Below are 25,477 nucleotides of genomic sequence, written 5' to 3' on the forward strand. Positions count from 1 at the left end.
CATGCAAAGGGTGAAGGACTAGAAATCTGAGTCTCGGATGATGACGGCAGTAATGACTGGGAGTAAATTCGTAAATGCATTTTTTTTTTTTTGTAAACCAAGAATAATTTTGTTATTTAAAACAAATTCTGCCACAGCCAACTTCTATTTATAAGTACATTTCTAACAACATTTAGATATTACACATTCATTTTTAAGTATTAAGAAAATTAGGGCTTTTCAATTGAGGTGAAAGACTGTCTTGGAGATAAAGTATCTCTATCTGGTGATGCTGTGGAATACTAACCAGTTGTTCTCATAAAATAACATGCAGGCAAAGCAATTCCAAAAGGCAGAAGTTCATTTCTACTAAATACTATGTAAACATTAAAAACAAGTACAAAAGTAAATATTAAAAGTTTTGCTTTTATTTAAAATAAAATGCATTTATACAGTCTTTGAACCATGGATTATTGAACAATACTGGTAATCCACCTCTCCCTCGCACCCTTTTGGGCTATGTGAGCTAGGAATTTTCTGACTAGCACCAATACAGATTGTAACAGCGCAACAGACTAGAACATGGCCAGTCCAGGCATTAGAGTTAAGGACATTGTGGCAAATCATGATCAAAATGAAGTCATTCTTAATTTAGTAGATATTAAAACTGCACATTAATTATATCTCTTAAAGGCATTTAATTAATGCAGAGATTGCTACATTTAAGCCATTTGCTAGTTGTGAGTAGTTTTTAAAAAACTGTACAATTTTATAAAATTTGTGTTTGTACATTAGTTACACAAAATGCATACTTCATAGAACTTTACTTCATATTGTAATGCAAAGAGTTGCATATTTTAGGCAGACAGTGATTATGCTGGTGAATACTAAAAGTGTAATACAGTATGGTGTAAAAATAAAAACACGAGACAATATACACAACATGCTTATTCAAGGACAAAAACAAATCAAGCACGACGGACTAATAGCATTTTCCTTCAAGGTCAAACACAATGACATTACTAAGTATCAGGCCTCCTGCATGCCTGATTTATTTGGGGGTAGGGGGAGGAATTAAATGGCTACCAGAAGTAGGATATTTTAAAACATGATATCAAATTAAACATACATTAAATCACATGCATTAGACATGATAAATAGAGTTCATATAGGTTAAGCCCTGGTTAGCTTTAAAATAGATGGCTTGTTTCTTACAGTTTGGCTAGCTTAAATCAGTGATGGTTTGTTCCTGATTTGCCTAGTATTTCAGTTTTCAATTCATGGCCCTAAGGAATGTGTGCCAAATTCAAGTTTATTATATCATGATAGATTAATAGTCGTGCTTGTTTAGTGCACATATTAACTGGTCTTGTAAGGCAAAGAAGTTTTCATGATAAAATGATAAATTTCAAGCTTACTTATTAAGCAGCATATAACAAACAGCTTTTAAAGTTAAATATTGTTATGGCCGTGGAGTTTCATTAAACAGTATTTCTATTCACACCCAACCACTGGTAAGTTTGTAGAACATCTCTTCATCTAAACTCTCATTTTGGTCTTTTGCACGTGTTGAGAGAAATATGTAGCCACCAATGAATTCATGAACCACTTTGCAATCTACTTCAGTACAAATGAAGGACAACCGTACTTCATCTGCAAACTCTACGGTGACCTGGAATAAAGACAAGAACCATCAGTGCTGTCCCAAATGCTAGGTGGCTGGGTCCACACAAAACTACTGTGCTACTTAAAGTCTGTCCTATCACAAAACACTTGTTGATCCTCAAATAATCAGTCTGTCTAAAACCTGAACTAATAATGCCTTTAAGTCCCAAAGAAGAAGCTAAGTTTATTGCCCTTCCCCTACACTTTAAGTTTTCATGTTCTGAAAAGGAAGACTAGGAATGCAAGGGTTTTAGGTCATTCAGTTCTCAAATGGTCTCTGGCGATTCCATTAATGAGAATGCCTCTCTTCAAGTCGTGGAGGAAAGCCTACTTCCTGTGTTTTAATATTCGCTTCAGATATTTAAACTTTAGGGAATCACGTTTGAGTATTTCAGAAATATAAGATTCTTTGAAGTAATAGGATTTGATACAATAAATCCAATATGATCCTAAACCAAATGACTTAGTAGTAAAAGATGGTTCATTTTAAATGATACTCGTGTACTCCAAGACCAGGGGCAACATGATGTACAGTGGTAAATGTGCCAGGTTTTTAAGCCTAAAGCATCTGGGTTTGAAATGATTCTGTAGTTACTTTGTGCATGGTCATAGACAATGATGGCCCTCAGGTCTCTATATTGCAGTGTCTTCATTTGTAACGTACGGTAATCCAACTACCTTAAAAGGCTGTGACGAGGTTTAGAGACAGGGTACTAATGTAAGCCTCTAGTATCATGTCTGGCACAGGGTAGGCATTCAACAAATAGTAGCTGCTATTTCTGAGTAGATCGGCTTTATCCATTATAGAAAGACAAAAAAGGCAACATCCTAAGAAAATTATGCACTTAGAATTTTAGTAGCTGGGCTAATTATGAAATAGGCAAATTTAAGTGAGAAATGAATAGTCAACCATGGTCTGTCTGTACTTTAAGAGGTGGTGGTACAAATAATCAGAATTTATAGGCCTTTTTATTCTTAATGTACTAATTTGTATCAGAAGGACTATATTCAAGCAACATTGTTATACGAGTTTACCATTTTGATTTCCCAGTTGACATTCCACTGTTTCATGTTGCTGAAACGCCATGTTTTAATTGCATCTCCAGTGCTGGCATCCATCCGAATCAGTCTGTTGTATGCAATTCCAATAAGTTCTTCTTTTTTGCCCCCTTGGAACCTATAACATTTAAGAAAAGAACAGTTAAAAGCATGTTGTGGGGGAACACGTTGGACTGCTTTTCTTCAAGATAAGTGTTCTCTCTAACCCTAAAAGAATACTATTCTCTTTTTTTTTTTTTGAGACGGAGTCTCACTCTGTCGCCCAGGCTGGAGTGCAGTGGCGCGATCTCGGCTCACTGCAAGCTCCGCCTCCTGGGTTCACGCCATTCTCCTGCCTCAGCCTCCCGAGTAGCTGGGATTACAGGCGCCCGCTACCACGCCCGGCTAATTTTTTGTATTTTTAGTAGAGATGGGGTTTCACCGTGTTAGCCAGGATGGTCTCGATCTCCTGACCTCGTGATCCACCCACCTTGGCCTCCCAAAGTGCTGGGATTACAGGCGTGAGCCACCGTGCCTGGCCAAGAGTGCTATTCTCTTAGTAGTAAAACAAACACAATTATCTTGAATTTTTAATGTAGAAATTAAAAGCTTACAAAATACATTCTAACAGTCTTTGAATTCTACTGTAATATGAGTTAATGGGTCTACATAGGTATGCTTTAAATGTTTAATATCTAATTACATGATGTAGATTAAGCAAAAATGCAGATTAAGGTTTACATATAGATGCTTAGAACCACTGACCTTGCAATGAAGTGAGTGATGCCAAATTCAGGTAATGACTGCCAAGCTTGAATAAATCTCATCTTGGCTTCAATGAGACTCATCTGAGCTACATTCTGATGGGCCTCCAAGATTCTCGCTGTTATCTAAACATGATTAAACATCACCTTTACCATTGAACATTATTCTCTCATGGGAGAATTGAGACAAAAGATCAAAAGATTGAATTATGCACCCTGTACCCCAAAATCATATTGTACGAGTTGAAATCAAAATATCTGAAGGTACATTTGGACATTGTAATAATGTAACGTATAATGATTTTTCAAAATAAGTCTTAATTTCAGCTTTCATATATCAACAAAAAGTACTATTAAGAGTACATAGTTGCCACACTTGAGACATATTCCAAATGCATACACATAACGGTACTACTATTATAGAACAGCACATTCTAATCCACATATACATGAGTTTTAATTAAATTTAGCACTATGTCTATAATCAGAATGAATACCTGGAATACATGTTTCTAGCAGGAATATTTGTAAGCAGCTTTAAGGTACTTGAAATCACCATAATCATTTTTATTTTAAATTTAAATTTCACTACTGGGGTAAATTCCATGAGGGATTTGTGGCTATGAGTTTTTATTTATTCTTTTTCTTTTTTGGTAAATATGGAGAACTTACCAAATCTCTTACATAGCCTGGCTGTAGATGGCAATGCGAGGAAAGAAAAAGGAAGCAGAAAGAAAAAAAAAGGCAATCAGAAAAAATGGCAATGAAGCAAAGAAAAAGTTGTGGTCACCTGCAAACCAAAATTCCAGCCAAAAGTCATGCAAAAAACTACTTTAGGTAGAAACCAAGCAAAGTAAATGCAAGAATGAAAAATGAAAATGAGGAAGCAGCAATTACTTTCCATTTAGAACACTGAGAAACACTCCACATTATTTTAGAATATTAAGTGTTGCTAAAGAACCTAAGGGTAGAAATTTGTAGGGAGAAGATAAAAAGAGCAAATATTTCTTTCCCCCTACATCGTGTACCCAGTTCTCACTGGTTAAGGTAAAGCCAATTATTTTAGTAGCAAAATAAAAGTATCCAAAAGCCTTTAAAGTCTTCTCAGATTTAGTCAGATAATATGATCCATGCACTGCTTTTCAGAAGTAAGAATTTGAAGGCATAAAATAAGTGCAGTGCCCATCTGTTTCTTTTTTTACACAAGAAAAGCAAACCCCTCAGTTACCATGTGTTTTTTGCATCCTTTTTCCTGGAAGGGAAAATAAAGAGATGCCGTATACTACATGAGGAATTTCGGCTTTATGGCATTAGTCATTTCCATTTAGATTAACATAAATCAACATATAGAGTAATTCTTCAAAATTTAAAAATCCAGTTTGAGAGTCATATTTATTTAAAAATACCCATAGCATGTTTAGTTAATATATGTATAATTGAAGGGAATTAAAGTAGGTTAAATACAACAGGTTATTTTGATAGACCCAAAAGAAAACTATGAGTCTATGCCCTGGTAGGGAAGAATGTCCTTGTGGCCTGCACATCTTCCTACAGACTCCAGAATGCAACTGGATATAGCTTAATAATTACTGAGCACCATGTCCAGTGTGACTAGTGTGGTATCTGACACACACTAGCAACTAAACTTCTGAATGTCACTACTTACTAGGCGCCAGGGTAATAACATTATGGTCGCTACTCTCTGGAAACAATTTTTTTTTCTTTTTTTCTGAGACAGAGTTTCACTCTTGTCACCCAGGCTGGAGTGCAATGGTGCCATCTTGGCTCACTGCAACCTCCACCTCCCGGGTACAGGTGATTCTCCTGCCTCAGCCTCCCAAGTAGCTGGCATTATAGGCGTGCACCACCACGCCTGGCTGATTTTTGTATTTTTAGTAGAGATGGGGTTTCACCATGTTGGCCAGGCTGGTCTCGAACTCCTGACCTCAAGTGATCCACCCGCCTCGGCCTCTCAAAGTGCTGGGATTCCAGGCGTGAGCCACTGTGCCTGGCCAACAATTTGTAAGTCTATTCCAGCAGTGTGGTGGCTCACACCTGTAATCCCACTGCTTTGGGAGGCCAAGGCAGGCGGATCACTTGAGCTCAAGAGTTTGAGACCAGTCTAAGCAACATAGCAAGACCCCGTCTCTACAAAAAATACAAAAATGAGCCTGGAGTGGCAGTGTGTGCCTGTGGTTCTGGTTACTAGGGAGGCTGAGATGGGAGGATTGCTTGAGCCTGGGAGATGGAGGCTGCAGTGCGCTTGAGCTATGATGGTGCCACCGCACTCCAGCCTGGGAGACAGAGAGACTCTGCCTCAAAAAGAACAAAATACACACCAAAAAATCTAACCTATAACTCTAGTGAGAGAAAGGAGGGTTAAACACGTGCATTTGATTAGATGGCAACTAAGGCCAGAAGGATTTTTAACCATGGACCACACACAAACTGTCCTCCTGTCCGTTAAAGAGAAATCTTCATCTTTATTCTCAGAATTTTCAGTTGATAGTTTCTAGTCAAGAACTATCATTTAGAAGACTTCTGAGAAAACAAGTAGTTGCCAGTGAAAACAATGTGTGGCAGTTCTCGTTTAAGCTCTTTTATCTCCCTGATACCTTACTGTGAAATGATAAAATTGGTCAGGTTTGAAATTACTTATTGCCTTTGAAGGCAAATAAGTTCACTTTTAGAAACAAGATTCTGTATAAATAATTTTAAAATATTTAAATAACTACGAATGAAAAATGAAATTAGCACTTGCTTTACTTTCCCTTTTTAACTTACAATCTACATTCCATACAGTTCCCCAGGGCAGCATTTCCTCCATTCCTTACTACTCCCACATCATATGACCATGGGATAAACAATTTCTAGGCTTACACAACCTCTGAGACTTAAAGACAAATATTCTGTGATTAAAACTTCTGAACATTTAGGTAGAAATAATTTCAGACCCACATAATAATTATATTTAAAGTTAAGGAATTAATAAGTGTTCTGGGCATTTCATTGAGCCTTTTTAGTATGTTTTAAAATTATTCCTTAACAAAGATTAAAGCAAAATTAGATAAAAACAAAATGTTTATTTTAAAGGTCTTCATCCCCCCACCCCCAAACTGAAGGCTTTTCCTTTTATGGCATGATGTTGGGGGCAGAGAATACCAGGGCCTATCCCAAGTGAAATTCCCCTGTAAAGGACTTTTTATGTTGTACCAAAGAACCATTTTCCTAAGTAGCAGCCCTTTTATGGTATTAGTTTCCAAAGAAAAGAATTCTAAACAGAGTGAACAAAAGCAAATTTCAATGAAAATTTACCAAACTGTAACTATGTGTAAAATTTTGGTTAGGTTCTGACCGATAACGTTAAGAAAAGACACAGCTAAAAATGTACTCCTGTAAAGTTTCTTTCTAAAGCTGGAAAAGCCAGTTTCAACAAGAGTAGGTATTATAGATTTTGTTGAGAAATGCTGGCTGCACTTTATGTCACATTTACTTAATTATATACGGAATAAAATGAAATAAATTAAGGAACACAAAGCATTGAGACCATATTCAATTCCCTAAAATGTGTGAAAGAACACCATGTTAACAGAATGATTTCTGCAAGTTTAGAGTAAGTTCTCAACTATTCTGCGTCCTTATCTGTTCTATTAAAATGATAAAGATTTTTTTTAAATGACCAATTTAAACTGACTAAAGGTTACTTTATTTTCTACAGATTGAGTATCCATTATCCAAAATTCTTGGGACCAGAAGTGTTCTGGGTTTCAGATTTTTTTGGATTTTGGAATATCTGCATTATACTTACCAGTTGAGGATCCCAAATCTGAAATCCAAAACGTGCCAATGAGCACTTGAGAGTCATGTTGGCACTCAAAAAGTTTCAAATTTTGGAGGATTTCAGAGGTTCAGATTAGGGATATTCTGTATTTTATATTCTAACCACCTGATACAAAATTAAGACTAAAAAGTTTTGTTTAAGAGGGGAAAAACAAAGTTATGTACAAAATTATAAAAACAAACCAGCAGAAAACAGTAGATGAAGTAAAATGAAGCAAGTACCTGCTTGTTCTTATACTTTTTTAGATAGCGGGGAGACACCAAACATTCAGGATTTATATCAGTCGTGATCTGCTCTGGTATTAACTGGGGATCTGGGTTTAAATGCTGCATCTTCAGAAAGGAAAGAATATTCTGAACTTCTAAGTTGTAAGAACTGTCCGCCATTGTCTTGCCTTTAGAGGCTAATCTGCAGGCTGCCATCCAGTGTGCATACTGTTTTTCCTGGAGAAAAGAAATACTGATGTGTGCAATGTATCATGAAGTGGGCCTTTCAAGTATAAAATATAAGGATGACTGGTCAACTCATTTAGAAATACAAGAAAACTGAAGTGTATTCTTAACTGGAAAACTTACATTGTCACAACGAAGCCAGATTTCATTCATGCCTTCTGCAACTGGAATCAGGAGTTTAATGTTAAATTTTTGGCCCGAAATGTTTACATCTGGGGTAACTTCACATCCTGTAACAAAAAATTTTTAATTATTAAAATGGCTAAATTTACTTTTAAGAAATCTCAAGTCAATACAAGCAGCCCTCATTTTGTGGCATCTTAACATGTTGGATTTTGCCATAGTATTTTATGAAGGCATCTGCTGCAGAAGGTAACATACACATCATACTTGGGAAGCTGGAATGAAAACAACTGTATTCAGGCCAGGTGTGGTGGCTCATGCCTGTAATCTCAGCACTTTGGGAGGCTGAGGCGGGCAGATCACCTGAGTCAGGAGTTTGAGACCAGCTGACCAACATGGTGAAACCATGTCTCTACCAAATACAAAAAATTAGCCAAGGGTGGTGGTGGACACCTGCAATCCCAGCTACTTGGGAGGCTGAGGCAGGAGAATCGCTTGAACCTGCGAGATGGAGGATGCAGTGAGCTGAGATCGCGCCGTTGCACTCCAGCCTGGGCAACAAAAGCGAAACTCTGTCTCTTCAGAATTTCACTTTGTAGGAGGCTTTACAGAAAGGAGTGCAGATTTACTGAACTAGGTGTTAGATAATGGCATAACAGCTGACATAAACAAGTAGTAACAGTATAATAAATATAGCGAAGTAGAGCTCTGCAGTCAGAGAGACTTGGGTTCCAGACCTTTCTTTGTCACTTATTAATAATAATTATGGGCCATTTAACTTCTCTAAGTCGACATTTCCTGACCTTGAACTCTACCTCACAGGGATGATTTAAGGATAAATAATACACATGTCAAAGCTTCCTAAAGCTTATTCCAATTGTCTGAGAATGACATGAACAAAGCACAATGTCATATGATCATGCAGTAGGCTCTACGAAGAAAATTTTAAACTGTTAGTAGGGCTTGCTTTTTCAATTCTTCTTGGCACAGAGTATAAGAAGATCATACACACTCCATATCCAGAAGAACAAATGTTAAAATTGTCATTTTCCCCGTCTACATAAATATTTTAGTATTAAATAAAAAGAACACTTTAGATAAAGGAGAGGCCCTCTTTATTCTCCTCCCCAGAAGCAACTCGTACCATGAATTTGGTAGATTCCCCCCTGCCCTTTGTTTTCTTTTTAAAATATTTACTACATATAAATTTCTTCTTTTATATCTCCTTTTATACAGGCTTTAGAATGATGAGAACATGTGTGGCGAACTGTTTAACGTGCAAAGTTGAAACAGTTGTTCGAAAGTACACAATCTTCTGCACAAATATCATTAATAATTCAAGAGGGTTTACAGTACAAAATTCCATCATAATTAGGCCTCTTTTAAAAAAACAAGAAAACTAAACAGGAAGAGACAAACTGGGTGCTAACTCAGGCACTAGCGTAGGTTCAGAGGCCTACAGGGGCCACATCTCAAACACCCATTCCATGCCACCTCAGCTACCCTACTTCCACGGCAACCACTGGACTTCCTCAGTTACCCAATTAGTGTACTTCTGAAAGATGAAATGCAAACAGCCAATTCTGATCACAATCTCTAATCCTAACGCTCATCAAACTCTTTGAGGAACCCTATGCTGCAACCCCTCCACTTTCTCCCCAACAGCAACAGAAGGAAGCAACAGCTCCCTCCTTCCCAACCAGCCTGGATCACATACACTGGACATCAACTCCAACTGCCGAGACTCACTGTCTTCACACTGTACATTCTCCTAGCAAAATCTGCACCCTAGGTAAATAAATCCCTCTAACTTTTCCTTGCCTATACTCAGGCTGCTTAGCACTGCAAGATGGGAAGGAGCAAGAAAAAAAGGTTTCACTAGAGATTCATGGATACCAACCTCAACTGGACCCTTTATGCTTGCATCCTTCCGTGCTTATAGGCATTTTCAACAATGCCTATTTCAAATCTTCTCAGACATCCTACAATGTCACTTAGTCTCAAGGGACAACTCCACCTCTTATGTCTCCAAGAAAATGAAAGCCACCAGAAGTTAAGTCCATCCATTTCCTGCCACCCTATAAGATAAACTTAGCTGTCCTTGCTTCCACACAGTGCAAGAGGCATCCCTCATCCTCCAGCTTTCCTATCCAAGTGGGCTGGGTTCATTACCATCCCAGCAACCCTGCTCCACCACTGAGATCCTCCCTCTCAGACACTAGATTTCCTTCTTTCTACTACCACATTTCCATCAGCATTAATTTCCTTGAGTCTCTCCCATCTTACACCACAACATACCCCCCTCTTCTGTTACCTCTTTCCCCCTTCCTTGTCATAGATGAGGTTCACTAAAAAGCTTTGCCTTTTTTTTTTTTTTTTTTTTTTTAAATAGAGACAGGGTTTCACCATGTTGCCCAGGCTGTTCTCAAACTCCTGGGCTCAAGCAATCCACCACCTGCCTTGGCCTCCCAAAATGTTGGGATTATAAGCATGAGCCACCGTGCCCAGCCATTTTTGTCTCTTATTTACTTCTCAATGACTGTACTTTGGCTCCATACTCAATAAACCACTGAAGTCTACTTAACTTGTTCTTATCAAGGTCACGAACTACATGGCTAGATACTATGTTGGCCTAAGTACCTTACTTTACTACAGTACTGGACACTGTTGACTACTCTGTCCTTTTGAAACAACTTTTTTTTTTTTTTTTGAGACGGAGTCTCGCTCTGTCGCCCAGGCTGGAGTGCAGTGGTGCAACCTCGGCTCACTGCAAGCTCCGCCTCCCGGGTTCACACCATTCTCCTGCCTCAGCCTCTCCAAGTAGCTGGGACTACAGGCGCCCGCCACCACGCCCGGCTAATTTGTTGTATTTTTAGTAGAGACGGGGTTTCACCGTGGTCTCGATCTCCTGACCTCGTGATCCGCCCGCCTCGGCCTCCCAAAGTGCTGGGATTACAAGCGTGAGCCACCGCGCCCGGCCGAAACAACTTTTATCTTAGCTTTCATCATACTTCATTGCCATAGTCTTCCTATGCATTTTTTTTTGTTTCCTTTGCAAGGTCCCCTTCTTCTAACCTGCCCTGTCTCTTAAACATGGGTGATCTGCAGGGTTCTATTCTTTGTCTTGTCTTCTCACATTACAGACAACCATTGCAATGGCTGCACTTACCATTACTGCTAACTGCTACCCTATCAGTATCTGTAGCATGTGCATCTCTCCCCTAATCCAATGTCTACAGGCTAGCTCCAAATAGATATCCCACAGGCACCTCAAATTCAAAATATCCCCAAATTAAACTCATCTTTCCCCCCAAACCCAGCTTTTTCTACATTCTTCTCATCTTCTACATTCTTATCTCAGTATCACACTATCCACCCAATTGCACAGGTCAGAAAAATGACCCCACTTCAACCTCCTCCCAAATAAATCACCCAGACTATTGACTGAATCCTCAGTATCTATTCAATCTGCCCCTTTTCTCATCCCATGTTGATTACCTTAATTTGGATTACTATCATCTCTCTAAAATGACTCCTCTGCACCATAACTGGTATAAATATGGATCTTGTCATTTTTGTGTTAATATTCTTTCAGTGACACGTCACTGCTGCCAGTTCAAAAAACAATCTCCTTACCATTTTTATCATCTAATGTCTGCCAGTTTCTTCTGTGACTATCTCTCATATTAGCAGGAATCAGATTCAATAGCTATTAAGGAAGTATTCATCCTTCCCCTTAAATTCTATTTTCCAGCAGCACAAAACCCTCCAGGCTTTTTTTTTTTTTTTTTTTTTTGAGATGGGGTCTGGCTATGTTGCCCAGGTTGGTCTTGAACTCCTGGGCTCAAGTGATGCTCCCACCTCAGCCTCCTGAGTAGCTGGGATTACAGGCATGTGCCACTGTGCCCGGCTCTCCATCCCCGATGAAGTCTCTCCAACCTCACTGAAGATTAAGTTACAGAACACCCTTACCCCTTGCTCCTTTCCTTTCCTTTCCAAAGTACTATTTATTACCCCAATTGTAATTTTATCTCCCCAACATACTCTAATCCATCCTGAGGATTGAGACTGTAAGTGGTTCTTCCTTGTATCTCTAGTACCCAGCACAGTTTGTAGCACAGGAGTTCACTTAGTATTAGCTAAAATGAATTTTTAAGAACTTTGCATTTTAGATCTCTATGAAGCCTTGGCATCCAGTCTAACACTCTCATTTCTCAGAAGAAGATAGTATAGGCCCAGATGTGCTATCTTTCCAAAATCACAGATCTAAACCAGGTGTAGTGGTGTGCACCTGCAGTGTCAGCTACTCGGGAGGCTGAGGTGGAAGGATCACCTGAGCCCAAGAGTTGGAGATAAGCGTGTATAACATAGTCTCAAAAAATGAAACAACAAAAATCACAGGTCTTGTTTAGTAGAAGAGCAGCATCCAGGCCATTTGATTCTCGGTCAAGGTGTTATCAGTGTGGTGCCTGTGATGAGTGTGATGATCAGTGTGATGAGTCCTTTGAGAGTACTTGGGAGCAGTGGGATGAAAACTGAGAACAGCTTATAAACTTATTAATTCCATGCCAGGACTTGACCTCTTAGTTATACAGAAAGAAGGTTAAGATATAACAGGGACAGTGAGAACAGGGGCCAGAAGACAGATCTAGTCTCAAAGTCAACAGTGGATCATTTATGCTGGTCCTGGGCAGCTGAAGAGGGAAGCAGGAGAAGGCTGCAACAGATCCTGAGAGCAACAAAGAATGACAGAGACCCAGAAGTGAAATGTCTGTGACTGAGAGAGGAAGGTAGTGAGCCTAATTAAGAGTTTCAGGTAAATTACAGAATTCCAACATGTGGGAATAGCAATTGTCTACCCAGGACTGAGTTTTTCTATTTTTTTAAAATTTGTGTAACTTTAAAAGCAATAGTTTAAGTGACTACTAGGCAGAGCTCATGTACTAGGGTACAGATTTCAACACTGTGTTGAAATACAGTAAATCTATCTTAATGTACGATATACAGTCACGCATTGCACAACAGCATTTCGGTAAACAACAAACTGCACATACGACAGCCACAGTGCCCTCATAAGACTATAATGGAACTGAAAAATACTGCCTAGTGACACTGTAGCTGTATCATAGCTCACATCTGTGTAAACTTATTCTGCTGCCAGTAATAGAAAGATGTAGCATGTACAATTACAAATAGTACATAATACCTGATAATGATAAATGACTACGTTACTGGTTTATGTATTTACTATACTATTGTTTTCATCATTATTTTACAATGTACTTCTACTTAAATAAAAAAAGTTAACTGTAAAACAGCCTCAGACAGGTCTTCAGGGGGATTCCAGAAGAAGACACTGTTACCAGAGGAAATGACAGCTCCATGCTTGTTACTCCCCGTGAAGACCTTCCAGTGAGACACGACGCGGAGGTGAAGGACAGTGATGTTGATGATCCCAATCTCGTGGAGGCCTAGGCTAATGTGTGTGCCTGTGATTTAAGCTAACAAAAGGTTAAAAAAAAATAAAAATCTAAATACAAAAAAAGCATATAGAATAAGGATATAAAGAAAATATTTTTGTATAGCTGTACAATGTTTAAGCTAAGTGTCACTAGAAAAGGGTCAAGATGTTAAAAGTAGTTATAAGTTACAGTAAGCAAAGGTTTGAAGAAAGAAAATTATTGAATAAAGTTTATAGTAGTGTCCAGTAATGTCCTAGGCTTTCATATCCACTCACACCCAGAGCAACTTCCAGTCCTGCAAGCTCCATTCACGGAAACTGCTCTATAGAAGTGTACCTCTTTTTTTTTTTTTGGAGACGGAGTTTCGCTCTTGTTGCCCAGGCTGGAGTGCAATGGTGTAATCTCGGCTCACCGCAACCTCCGCCTCCCGGGTTCAAGCAATTCTCCTGCCTCAGCCTCCTGAGTAGCTGGGATTACAGGCATGTGCCACCATGCCCAGCTAATTTTGTATTTTTAGTAGAGAAGGGGTTTCTCCATGTTGGTCAGGCTAGTCTCGAACTTACGACCTCAGGTGATCCACACGCCTCAGCCTCCCAAAGTGCTGGGATTATAGGCATGAGCCACTGCACCCAGCCAACTTGTACCTTTTCTAGATTGATATGTTTAGATAACAAATACTATTGTGTTACAGTTGTCTACAGTATTCAGTACAGTAAAATGCTGTACAGGTTTGTAGCCTAGGAGCAATCAGCTATACCATATAGCCTAGGTGTGCAGTAAGCTTACGTTGTCTTTTGATCTTCAGCATTAAGGACATTTAGAGTTTCCTTATTCTGCAGGGGCTGCCTCCTTATCTGTTTTGGATTCTGCCTTATTTTAAGCCACGTTGTAGTCATCCCTGGGCTTTCCTCTTCGACATCCTGCTCTTCCTCACCCTCACTGATGACAGGCTGGTCCCACTCAGGGTCCTCAGCCTCTGAATTTTCCTGGCTCGCCAGTGGGGTAGCTGACACTTTCAGGGTTTGGGCAAGTCCTTCCTCTTCCCCTTCCCCAACACCTCTTCCTCACACAGTTTTGTCTTTGCTCAGCCTGGCTTCTGAGGCCACTTCAGGATATTCCTCGGAGGCTTCTAGCTGACACCTTACACATTATGGTTTGTGTAAGTACACACACTCCATAATGTTCACACAATGACAAAATCACCTGGTGACACATTTCTCAGAATATATCCCTACTGTTAAATGACACATGACTGTACTAAGTACAATTTAGAAATATGAATCAGGAAAAGCACCTCTGTGTTTTAAGTGTTAAATGAGATTGTTTTGGAAGTCATTTTTGTGAAATCAGTCTGGAGCCCTTTTCCCTGGTGCTGTTGTCCACATCTGAACACTTCGAGTTAGAAAGGCAGATACTGCCTTATCTACAAAAATATGTGTACATACAAAGGTACCCAAAGAAGAGATGGGCTGGGCCACTAGGAATAACTCAGAACTGGCTTGCCAAGGATGGTGCAACCTTTGCTATAATCAAGCAGGTGGGAAACCAGGAGGCTATGGCTGCAGGTGTTAGCTCCAGCGCCTAGAAATACCTCCCTCCTTTCATTTTCTGTGTCTCTAACCCCTTAGCTCTATTACGAATTTAAGTCTCCCATGAATGCACCTGACTGGAATCTAAGTCTCATTGGAAATGAGTCTAGAAAGTGTATTTTAGTTTTTTAGTCTTTGCTCTAAGGGAAGATACAGTAAGAGGACTGTGGAACAGACAGTGAGGGGCCAGCTGATTGACTGCATCATCCAAAAGGCATGCCAGGTGCCAAGGGTGTGTGCTCACAGGAGAGTGGTCCTCAGGGGATACAGCTTTCTGGAGAAGCGGTATCTACACTGAAAGTGAACCAGGTGATTTTATTGAAAAGTATTACCCCAAGTGAGAAGCTCATTAATGCTCTGCAAAGAAATCACAGTGAGCAGCAGAATGCCATCTACCTGCAGAAGAACCAGACTAATCTGGAGAGGAAATTCGCCTACCAGCTGAGCCAGGGCATCATCAGATGAAAAAGGTGAAGGAGCAGTATGAAGAACCAATAGAAGAAATCACTGAAATAGAAAATTAAGCTGTAGCTCATAGACCTCACTGAAGAAAAGGAAAAACAAAATCCAAAACAAAGCCAATAGCTGAGGCTTCATCCAGGCTTAGCCCAGGCTGTAGGAAGCAGGCCTGCCACAAATGCCCTGAGGGAAAGGAAATGAGCAACCCAAATACCAGCTCCTAGTTCTGAGATAGCTTTGGATTTGAAAAGACAGGACAAGAGAAAACCAATGAGACTCAAGGTGTCAGCTAGAAGCCTCCGAGGAATATCCTGAAGTGGCCTCAGAAGCCAGGCTGAGCAAAGACAAAACTGTGTGAGGAAGAGGTGTCGGGGAAGGGGAAGGGGAAGGACTTGCCCAAACCCTGAAAGTGTCAGCTACCCCACTGGCGAGCCAGGAAAATTCAGAGACTGAGGACCCTGAGTGGGACCAGCCTGTCATCAGTGAGGGTGAGGAAGAGCAGGATGTCGAAGAGGAAAGCCCAGGTGACTACAACGTGGCTTAAAATAAGGCAGAATCCAAAACAGACAAGGAGGCAGCCCCTGCAGAATAAGGAAACTCTAAATGTCCTTAATGCTGAAGATCAAAAGACAACGTAAGCTTACTTGACAAGTTAGAAATGCAGAATCAGCTTGGTGCGGTGGCTCACGCCTGTAATCCCAGCACTTTGGGAGGCTAAGGTGGGCAGATCAATTGAGGCCAGGAGTTCGAGACCAGTCTGGCCAACATGACAAAACCTTGCAGCTGGGTGTGGTGGTTCACACCTGTAATCCCAGCTAACGGGGAGGCTGAGGCACGAAAATCGCTTGAACCCGGGAGGCAGAAGTAGCAGTGAGCAAAGATTGCACCACTGCACTCCAGCCTGGGCGACAGAGCAAGACTCCTTCTCAAAAAATAAAAAAGAAAAGTTGAATCATACATTTCAGGTCAAGTCTGCACAAAAAGATTACAACAAAATATTTATGTGGAATTGAATACTTCAAAACTGTGTAAAGGACTATGTAAAAGAGACAATCTAAACATTTTTCAAGTACCCAAAGGAGTAAAGAAATTGATTTTTAAAAAAACTTGTTTATCCCAGCAAGTGGCTCATTGACTATTAGGCCAATGGGGATGCCACCATCAACAACAGCTGTGCCAGGCTCTCCTTACCCCTGAGGTTCATCTGATGAGCTGGTGTGCCACTGGATTCTTCTTTGCTCTTATAACAAGAAATGGATGTGTCTTTGAAGGTGCACCAATATTGCTTGTAACCTTTCAGAGTCAGCTTTTTTGGCCTACGTATCAAACAGAATTAACAACAACAAAATCACTTGGAAGTAACTTTATTAATGCTGTATTAGCAAAGTTTCACAATATTAAGTCTGGGGTCAAGTTTTACACGTGCTGAAATCGATCCCCCTTGGTCAGTGTCTTACAGTCAGTGCTACTGTTACTGGATGCGAGCCTCCCTTCTCAATCTACTCTAGAAGATCACACAAACAGCGTTCAGAAGAGAAAGGCAGTAGGACCTGTGTTCCAGTATTCTGCAGCTGTAGCCATCACATCTATCACTAACTAGCAGGTCACATGGGAAGGGTAGGAAAAGAAAGGTGAAGTAAATGTCAGTAATTGGAAGATTCCTAGATCCTGTAATTACCTGCAGGTTTATGGGTGTCTGCAGGATTGCCTTGGAGCCTCTATAAAGATGAAAATTTACCTGGCAGGACTGAAAGTGGGGGGAAGTGCTTCTTTCTCCAGGGTAAATTCCAATGGTGACATTAACTTGCCACTCCAGTATCAAACACAGAAGGAAGATGACAGAGCAGTCATGAGGGTGTGTAAGGAAAGGTGCAGGTAGATGAGAAAGGTGGGTCAAGGGGGAAGGAGAAAGGGTAGGGTAGTGGATCTGAAATCATGCCCTTATCTCAGAAGTTCCATATTTTGAACTGTTGCATGTTCAGCTATGGTAAATGGTTTATTCTAGAGTAGTTTTATATCTTATATAGTAGAAAATAGTACTTTCCACATCACCTCCTTTCCTTTTTCTCCTCTCTGCCTTAATGCCGAGCTCTCTTGATTCTGTGGAATATAGCTGGATAGAGTTAAAAATCTTGATCAGATATACTAGAACTTTATATAAAATGTTCCATGAACAAATGAACAGAGTTCAATAGAATCTTGCACTCTGAACGAGGAAATAATCGCTGGCAATGACACAGTTCATTATGTACTGCTTCCAACTGAGGCCCAGAGGGGCTGTGCCACTCTATTACTATGTTTCAGCATCTGTATGATGCAATCTAGGTTTCACAATCTTTTTTTTTTTTTTTTTTTTTAAAGAAAAATGTTTATCTGATAAAAGAATGAGCATTGTGATTTTAATTTCGTAAAAGTGGTTATTTTCTCTCGTGGTAATTTGGTGTTCACCTAACTGGTAAATCCTTTTACAGTAGATGCGTTTGTTAGTCAAACTTACAGTTAGTTTCAATAATGTGACCATGACTATAAAACTGACAGTCATTAATATTTGGAATCCCTCCTCTTTTTGTACTTACTTGAAAACTTTAATGTAGTCAGCAAGTTCAGGGATGGAAGTAATGTCACCCTAGGAGAGAGTTAAATCCTTTTTAAATTTTTTTAATATTTGAAATTCTTTCTAATGTTTAGTATCTGATATCAAGAACTAGCTTACTTAATAAACAGAACGACATAAAATACAGATGATAAAGATTCAAACAACAAAATCACATTACATAGTCTTATGGACCATATTCTTCTTGGTACAAAGGCATTTTCAAATAGCATAAAAGGTTAACAAAATTTTCATCAAAATGGCAATTTATACAACCCGTAAGAATATGTTATCTTTAATACCGCTGAAACTGTTTGTAGCTGCATATAAATCTGTACATTGTAAAAGGCCTGAAGTGTTTCTTCAGCAGTAACTAATCCCTATACTTAAAAACCAAACCCAGCATTTCACAATTTTCCCGAGATCTATTTTTTTCTTTTTGTAGTATTTCAAATGTGCACATCACTAAGTGGATTTTTACCATGACTTGAGATTATTTTCCTCTGCAGAAATATCTTCTCACCGCTTGTAAAAGAATTTGCAGAGTATTAGAGTATTAGATCTATTCTTACTGTATTGAATGCACTAGAGACTAATACATTATTACTTTAAAAACAAACTTCCCAGTGGTGGCGGGAGCACTGCTTAAGGCCAGGAGTTTGAGATCAGACTAGACAACACAGTGAGACCCCATCTCTTAAAAAAAATAAAAAATTAGCCAGGTGTGGTGGTGCATGCTTGTAGTCTCAGCTACTCAGGAGGCTGAGGCAGGAAATGGCTTGAGCCCTGGAGTTTGAGAATGCAGTGACCTATGACGTGTGCCACCGCACTCCAGCCTGGGCAACCGAGCGAGACCCTGTCTCAAAATAAAACAACCACTTTGCTCAAAGTTCCTGAAAAATTAACATCTGATTTCTCTCTCTAAAGCATTAAATATCTCTTTCCACCACCCCCAAATACTTTGAACCTAAATCCACAAAATGGAATGCATCAATTCAAGCTAAATTAGTAGGTAAAAAGAAGATTCACCCTACCAAAATTGTTGACGTTTTACCCCCTTCCAGAGTAATCTCCAGGTCTGAAAGGGCAGCATCAACTTCATCAACTTCTTTGTCACTGTTGTTCAAATGATTCTCTGATGTCATGATTGACAGCTTATTGATATGATACTGAAACCAGAATTATTTTATTAAAATAATTGCTATAACTGTAAAACTCTAAAATGAAATTACTATCTGAATCTATAATTTAATGCTTTTCAGTACCTAATCTGAAAAGACAGAAGCATCTGGGAACTAGAACGATAGGAAATAAAGGGGATGGCACCTGAAATCAATATCCTAAACCTGCTAATAAATATTTATCCAAAAGAAGTAGGGTCTTTGGACACATACCAATGAATTCATCGTTTGGGGGCCCTAAGACTTAAGAGAGTTAACTGGTCCTCAACTGTACTTCACATTAACAGAGATTTTTGACTTTTTTTTTTTTTTTTTCATTGTAATCTGCCCTGTGTCTATAACAGGGCCTGTTATCAAGAAATATTGAATGGACATACAGAATATGCATAAGGTCTTTTGTAGAAACTGATGAACACTGAATGCTGTACATTGCTCCTATTACCCAGGAGAAAGTCATCATTATTATGTCGAAAGATAAAGCTCCACTTTTTCCCCATCCTTGATTCATGCTCTGTATTCTCATATGTAAGAATGTTTGTGAGTATGCACATCGACACCCACATATATGTGGGTGGGGAGGGGGCAGAGAGAGAGTAGTGAGTAGTGATTACTCATATGTAGACAGGAAAATTTTGGGATATAGAATAGTTATTGATTTTAAATATACTTAAGTGACTTAGAACAAATACTATGTTAAGCCTTAGGTTTTCTACAAAGGTCAGCAGAACCTTTAAATCTTAATCAGTTACCTTTCAAAGCAACAAGTGGCACTCCAAATGTCTAAAGTATTCATTTAATACATTCATTTCATGGGAACATTTAGTGAACTAATCTGAGGCCACTTATCAATGTTCTTCTGTGTTTTAAGGTTTAGTGATTGGTAATGAATAGTCTCTGACTACTTCAATTGTGCTGAAATGAGATCTTACAATGGTAGAAATGTCAATGTTCACAAATTATGCGAAATGAGGTAGAGGCTGAGGCCCTCAGGTACCAAATGTCAGAGTATATTAAGAGTCAGGTGAAGAATTGGTCAAAAATACAGATCCTTAGGTTTACTCCAGAGATCCTGATTCAGGAAGTCTGGGGTCCAGCCTGGAATCTGCATTTTTACTCACTGCTCTGGGTAATTCTGATGCAAAATGTCTTTATGAGTCATACTGGAGAAGTCCTGGCTGTGAATGGGACTTAAAAAATCCAGCTTTGCTTTCAAAAGTGCAAGGGATATCTTAAATTTCTTAATACATACTCTGACTTAAATGCTTTAAAAACAATGTTACTAATTCATCTACTTTACTTTTTATCCCCACCTTCTTGTTTTGTATTATTTTGCTTCTTTTTACTATTGTAAATTTACTTTACACAAGGATCCAGATGTCCCAAGGAGAGTGTACTTCAGAGCATGGGCTCTCTCTGAAAGAAAAAATTCTAGGCATCTCCTTCTCACCATACTTTCACAGTTTCCTTATTCTGGTACTAGATGGCTTCCTACAACCTTAGGGTCAGTCTTTGAGAAAGCCTCCAACAACTCAAATCTGTATGCCAAAATACTCTCATTAAATCTAGATTCTAAAATGGTCTTGGAGGGCTATGGTTTGAGACCATTCCATTTCCATGAACTAAAACCTGCGGTCTCTGAGGTGTTCCTTCTGTACTGATATGGAATGCCCACGATACACTCGGGGAGGTGGGCTGCAGAATGATGCCATTCCTGTGAGAACACAACTGTGTGTACTCTCATTTTACAAACACGTTTTGAGCACCTACTATGTGCCAGGCATATAATAGGCATCTGCTGGTTTTAAAAACAATAACCATAAACATGTACTATTTTTTAATACAAAAATAAAGCAACGTATAAAATCTGTGGTCTTTCACACATATTTTACAGGTATTATTATTCTATCATTGGCAAAACCTCCACTAGAAAATCATAAGCCTGTATCAAAGTGAGAAGGATGCAGGAAGAAAGCCATAACCTCGTGAGGGGACTCCCAACAAACTGCTCCAGAATTTAATTCAAGAAATTCACCAGAGTCAGAATTATCTGGAAACACAATACAGGATCCTAACTGGCTCATTAAGCAAGTCCCTAGAAAATAACTGATTAATCCATCTGTCACCTGGGATTTTCCTTGTCTATGCTTCTTTGCCACTCCTTTCATTATGTAAACTAAGGTGAAAATTAGCTGTTCTTGCTTTAATATATATTTTTTTTTTTTGCTAACCTCACTCCCCATTCTTGCTTTCTAATGGCAACTTTTTGGGTCACAACTGAAAACTTTTCTGGATGCATAAAAGAGGGTATTTGGAAGACCGAGAACATTTTTGTTTGTGTTCTAAGGAAAAACAAAATCCTGTCTACAGTGAAAAGTTCTTCAACTGAATGTCAACTCTGCTTCCTGTACTTCTGTTATTTATAGAACACCAACTTCATCAGGACTTTAGGCTGAACCTAGAATCCCGTCATAACTGGGAATACTTGCCAAAGCATTACTCAGGTATCTGAAATTTAAGAAGGATGAATTAATTTGGTCATCAGACCTCAGTAAGAATGTGGATGTGTGGATGCCACCTTAAAGTTATTCATGAAGTGGATAATTAATTTTTAAATAAGCTCCCCTATAATTCTGAAGGAGGTGGTATGTAAGAACCACATATGAAAAAACTGGTTTAATCTAAGGACAATGTTAGCTATCTACTTAAGGATTATCATTGTAGAAAAAGGTTTGGTTCCACTAGTCTCTCTCAATCTTATCACCTAAAAGCATCGCTTTGCTACAGCCCATTTTATAGTGTGTTGTATCATCCCTGGCTATTTATGAAATGCAGGTAAACTTCAGATTAGATTTCAGAAATCTGATTTTTAATAAATATTTTCTTTCCAAGGAAAAACTGAGGAGCTTTGAGCAGATATATATTTGGGGGTGAGAGGGTAATTTTTTTCCTACAAAATAGAGAAAAGTACTTAAGTATACCACTGAAGTCTTGGAAAAGATAAAAAATCAAACTAAAATGTATTTATTTTGCTTTCCTGTCTACTCACTTTCTTCATGGCAAAAATTCTGTCTTGTGAAATGTTACTGGAATTACTATTCCACTTTACTGTTTAAAAATACCTCCCTACCCTTTACCCAAATAAGTCCCATTTACTAGACCTTTCAACTACCTGCAGGGCTGCAAACATCATCATTTCTTCTTCTGTGCATTCAATTTCTTCCAGGAGAATGGCCCATTTGGCCTGCTCATAAAGCTGATTGATTCTGATTGCATCATACTGCAGCAAGAGAAATAGTTCTTTTGTAATATATAACCTTTACCATTGAAAAATTTCAAACTCTGAATATTCAATTGACAAGAAAAATTTAATACTTTTTTTCCTGGGATTTTAATTTACAAGCAAGAATTTTTATTTACAATAAAACATTATTAGAAGGATACCTATGGGGTCAGAGATGCCTATATATGCCCACATCTAATTTTCCATTAAAAATGACATTAAAATATGACAGAATAATTGATTGTACAGTATTAAAAGTAGATTCTGTATGTTATTTTTCAGGGAAATAACCACTAGACATTACAGCCTTTAACATAAGAAATCTAATAAAGTAAGGCAGAACTACCAATTATTTTTCAGTGTTGTTACTGCAACTTGCCATACTAACATGTAATCAGAAAGCAAATTATTTTGGGGAACATTTTGTTCACTGTGGAGAAGCATACCCAGATAAGTGGCAAGTCCTCGGAAACGGCAGTTATTTTAAGTAGGCAAAATACAGGGCAAATACACTTGTGGAAAATGTTTACTTATATGTTATTCAATTATCCATTTAATTATATAAATAAAAGTCAATAGTAATGCCTTAAGAAAACTGCAGATTGAGTATCCCTTATCCAGAATGCTTGAGACCTTCTGTTTTGAATTCAGAATTTTTATAGATGTTGGACTATTCCATTATACCAGTTGAATGTCTCTAACATAAAAATCCAAAATAAGCACATCCTTTCAGCATCATGTCAGCCCTCAAAAGTTTTAACTTTTGGAGCATTCTACATTTTCAAATTAGGAATGCTCAACATGTATTTCAGAATGTTGACAAAATACATCTCCATTCTCCTCACAAATGTAACTATTTCCAAAGTAGCTTTGGCTTTACTAAAAGTAGATATGATGTGGCCTAAAAATGAATTAAAATTATTTTCTATAATTTTATTATAGAGATTTTACTGTTGTATAAAGAATTACTTAAGCATATAATAAAAGAATGTAAACATAACATTAAAATCTAGACTATAACTCTAAACATGAAAAGGATGAGAGGGTAGCCAAGAGAGGTTTTTTCCCCCAGGCTGAAAGAGAAGTAAAAGATTCAAACCTCTGTGCCAAGTGTTTTCTACGGGGGAAAAAAGCTCCAGATATTTATGGCAAAGTTAAATCTTACCAGAAAAGTGAAGTACTATGGTAGCACAGATAATACCAATCATAGTAAAGACAAATAACAGTGTTTGTCTGTTACAGAGGAAAAAAATGTAGACCTAAGAAAAATTTGGCTGGGCATGGTGTCTCAGGCCGGTAATCCCAGCACTTTGGGAGGCTGAGGCAGGAGGATGGCTTCGGCCCAGGAGTTTTAAGACCAGCTTGGGCGAAAAAGTGAGACTGTCTCTACAGAAAATAAGAATGCCAGGTGTGGCTGGGTGAGCCTGTAGTCTCAGCTACTTGGGAGGCTGACGTGAGAGAATGGCTTGAGTCCAGGACTTTGAGGTTGCAGTGAGCCATGATCACACCACTGCATTCCAGCCCGGGGGATAGAGTGAGACTTTGTCTCAAGAAAAAAACGTTTTTCTGAAGCAACATCTTTTGGCACGTAATTAGTAATCTAAAAGTAATTGAAACGGTAACCTTTCTGAAACTTTTATTTAAATATAGTTGAAGAGAGGTCTTAAATTTTAAAAATGAACTTTGCCAATTCTTTTTTTTGTTTGTTTGAGATGGAGTCTTGTCCTGTTGCCCAGGCTGGAGTGCAGTGGTGCGATCTCGGCTCACTGCAAGCTCCGCCTTCCAGGTTCAAGTGATTCTCCTGCCACAGCCTCCCAAGTAGCTGGCATTACCAGTGTGCGCCACCATGCCTGGCTAATTTTTGTATTTTTAGTAGAGACGGGGTTTCACCATGTTGGTCAGGCTGGTCTTGAATTCCTGACCATGTGATCCACCCACCTTAGGTTCTCAAAGTGCTGAGATTACAGGCGTGAGCCACTGCACCCGGCCTAAACTTTGCCAATTCTATAGTATCAAACCAGTACCTTTAAAATACAAATCATGACACTATAAGAGCTTAGAGATAAAAAAGATAAAACCAAATCAACCAAAAGTTTCATTATCTTAATAACAACAATAAAAAGGTTTAGTTATGCTTCTAACCTACTAAAATAGACTTATTTAAAATACAAATACCTTTGCCTAAAAGTTTGAGTTTTTAATAATTATTCAAGATTTCCTATATACAAATAATTCCTTATTCCACCGACTTCCAAAAACAAACATCCATGTGAACAAAACAAATAAATAGGAAAAAAAAAAAAAGATCCCTTTAAACCCTTGGTACCTTTGGATTCAAATCAAAAAAGCTGTAATACTTGAATCGGAGCAGCAAGGCCTCATTTTCCTTCACATCTTGTTCCATGAGAGATCTTGAGGAATCAAGCCATCTGGACAAATTAAGAACCGTGGAACAAAACAATACAGAATTAAGACAATATTTCTACCTCTAGTTGGATAAAGAAATTCAATTTTATCTATATCTTAAAACTTACCCTTGGTTGATTTTTGCTTTATCGAGAAGAGCTTGAGGCTTGAACATTTTTGCCAAGATTTCTGGTGATGTGATTGGTTGACTGACAGCAAGTATACCAGGATTGCCTTCTGACAAAGCACTGTCACCAAACCAAGCAGAAGTTGGTGACAAGGGGCTTCCATCATGAGCATCATAAGTGGGGGTCATTGTTTTACTATACAGTCCTGGGCTTGAATATATACTTCCTAATAAGTAACATGAAGAACAGGTAGTAAGTATGCAGTACAGAATCTTTTCAATAATAACATACACTATGATATAAAGCACATTGCGAAACAAAAGTTTTATTCTGAAAGGAAAGCTTAGTATATTATTTTACCTGTTATAAGAACATGTGTAATTAATTCTCCTTGTATAACATTAAAACATGTAATAACAAAGCCTTAAGAATACAATTAAGTTGGCAGAAATTCTGGGGAAAAAAAAATCAGTTCAAGAGAATTAGAAAATAAGGATATAGCTGAAGCAGACAGACC

At 38.6% G+C, this 25,477-nt stretch overlaps 1 protein-coding gene across 5 annotated transcripts in view; it reads right to left on the minus strand.

Annotated features, from left to right (window-relative positions):
• Window positions 1-385: 385 nt before the first annotated feature.
• Window positions 386-25,477, minus strand: part of FERMT2 (fermitin family member 2) — a 100,665-nt gene continuing 75,573 nt past the window's right edge. For 3 of the 5 annotated variants that reach the window (XM_030810629.1, XM_030810617.1, XM_030810620.1), the window contains 12 exons: window positions 24,961-25,186; window positions 24,753-24,855; window positions 22,316-22,423; window positions 19,000-19,134; window positions 17,949-17,998; window positions 16,564-16,688; window positions 7,863-7,969; window positions 7,509-7,730; window positions 4,119-4,139; window positions 3,448-3,572; window positions 2,680-2,821; window positions 386-1,651 (listed from right to left, as the gene is read on the minus strand). In XM_030810629.1, the coding sequence (XP_030666489.1) occupies window positions 1,478-1,651; window positions 2,680-2,821; window positions 3,448-3,572; window positions 4,119-4,139; window positions 7,509-7,730; window positions 7,863-7,969; window positions 16,564-16,688; window positions 17,949-17,998; window positions 19,000-19,134; window positions 22,316-22,423; window positions 24,753-24,855; window positions 24,961-25,186 (1,538 nt within the window). In that variant the 3' untranslated portion in view covers window positions 386-1,477. The remainder of the gene's footprint in view (window positions 1,652-2,679; window positions 2,822-3,447; window positions 3,573-4,118; window positions 4,140-7,508; window positions 7,731-7,862; window positions 7,970-16,563; window positions 16,689-17,948; window positions 17,999-18,999; window positions 19,135-22,315; window positions 22,424-24,752; window positions 24,856-24,960; window positions 25,187-25,477) is intronic. The other 2 variants (XM_030810638.1, XM_030810623.1) reach the window with 1 other exon arrangement.

This window comes from Nomascus leucogenys, chromosome 1a, assembly GCF_006542625.1.
Source record: "Nomascus leucogenys isolate Asia chromosome 1a, Asia_NLE_v1, whole genome shotgun sequence".
In the NCBI taxonomy this organism is placed as follows: Eukaryota; Metazoa; Chordata; class Mammalia; order Primates; family Hylobatidae; genus Nomascus; species Nomascus leucogenys.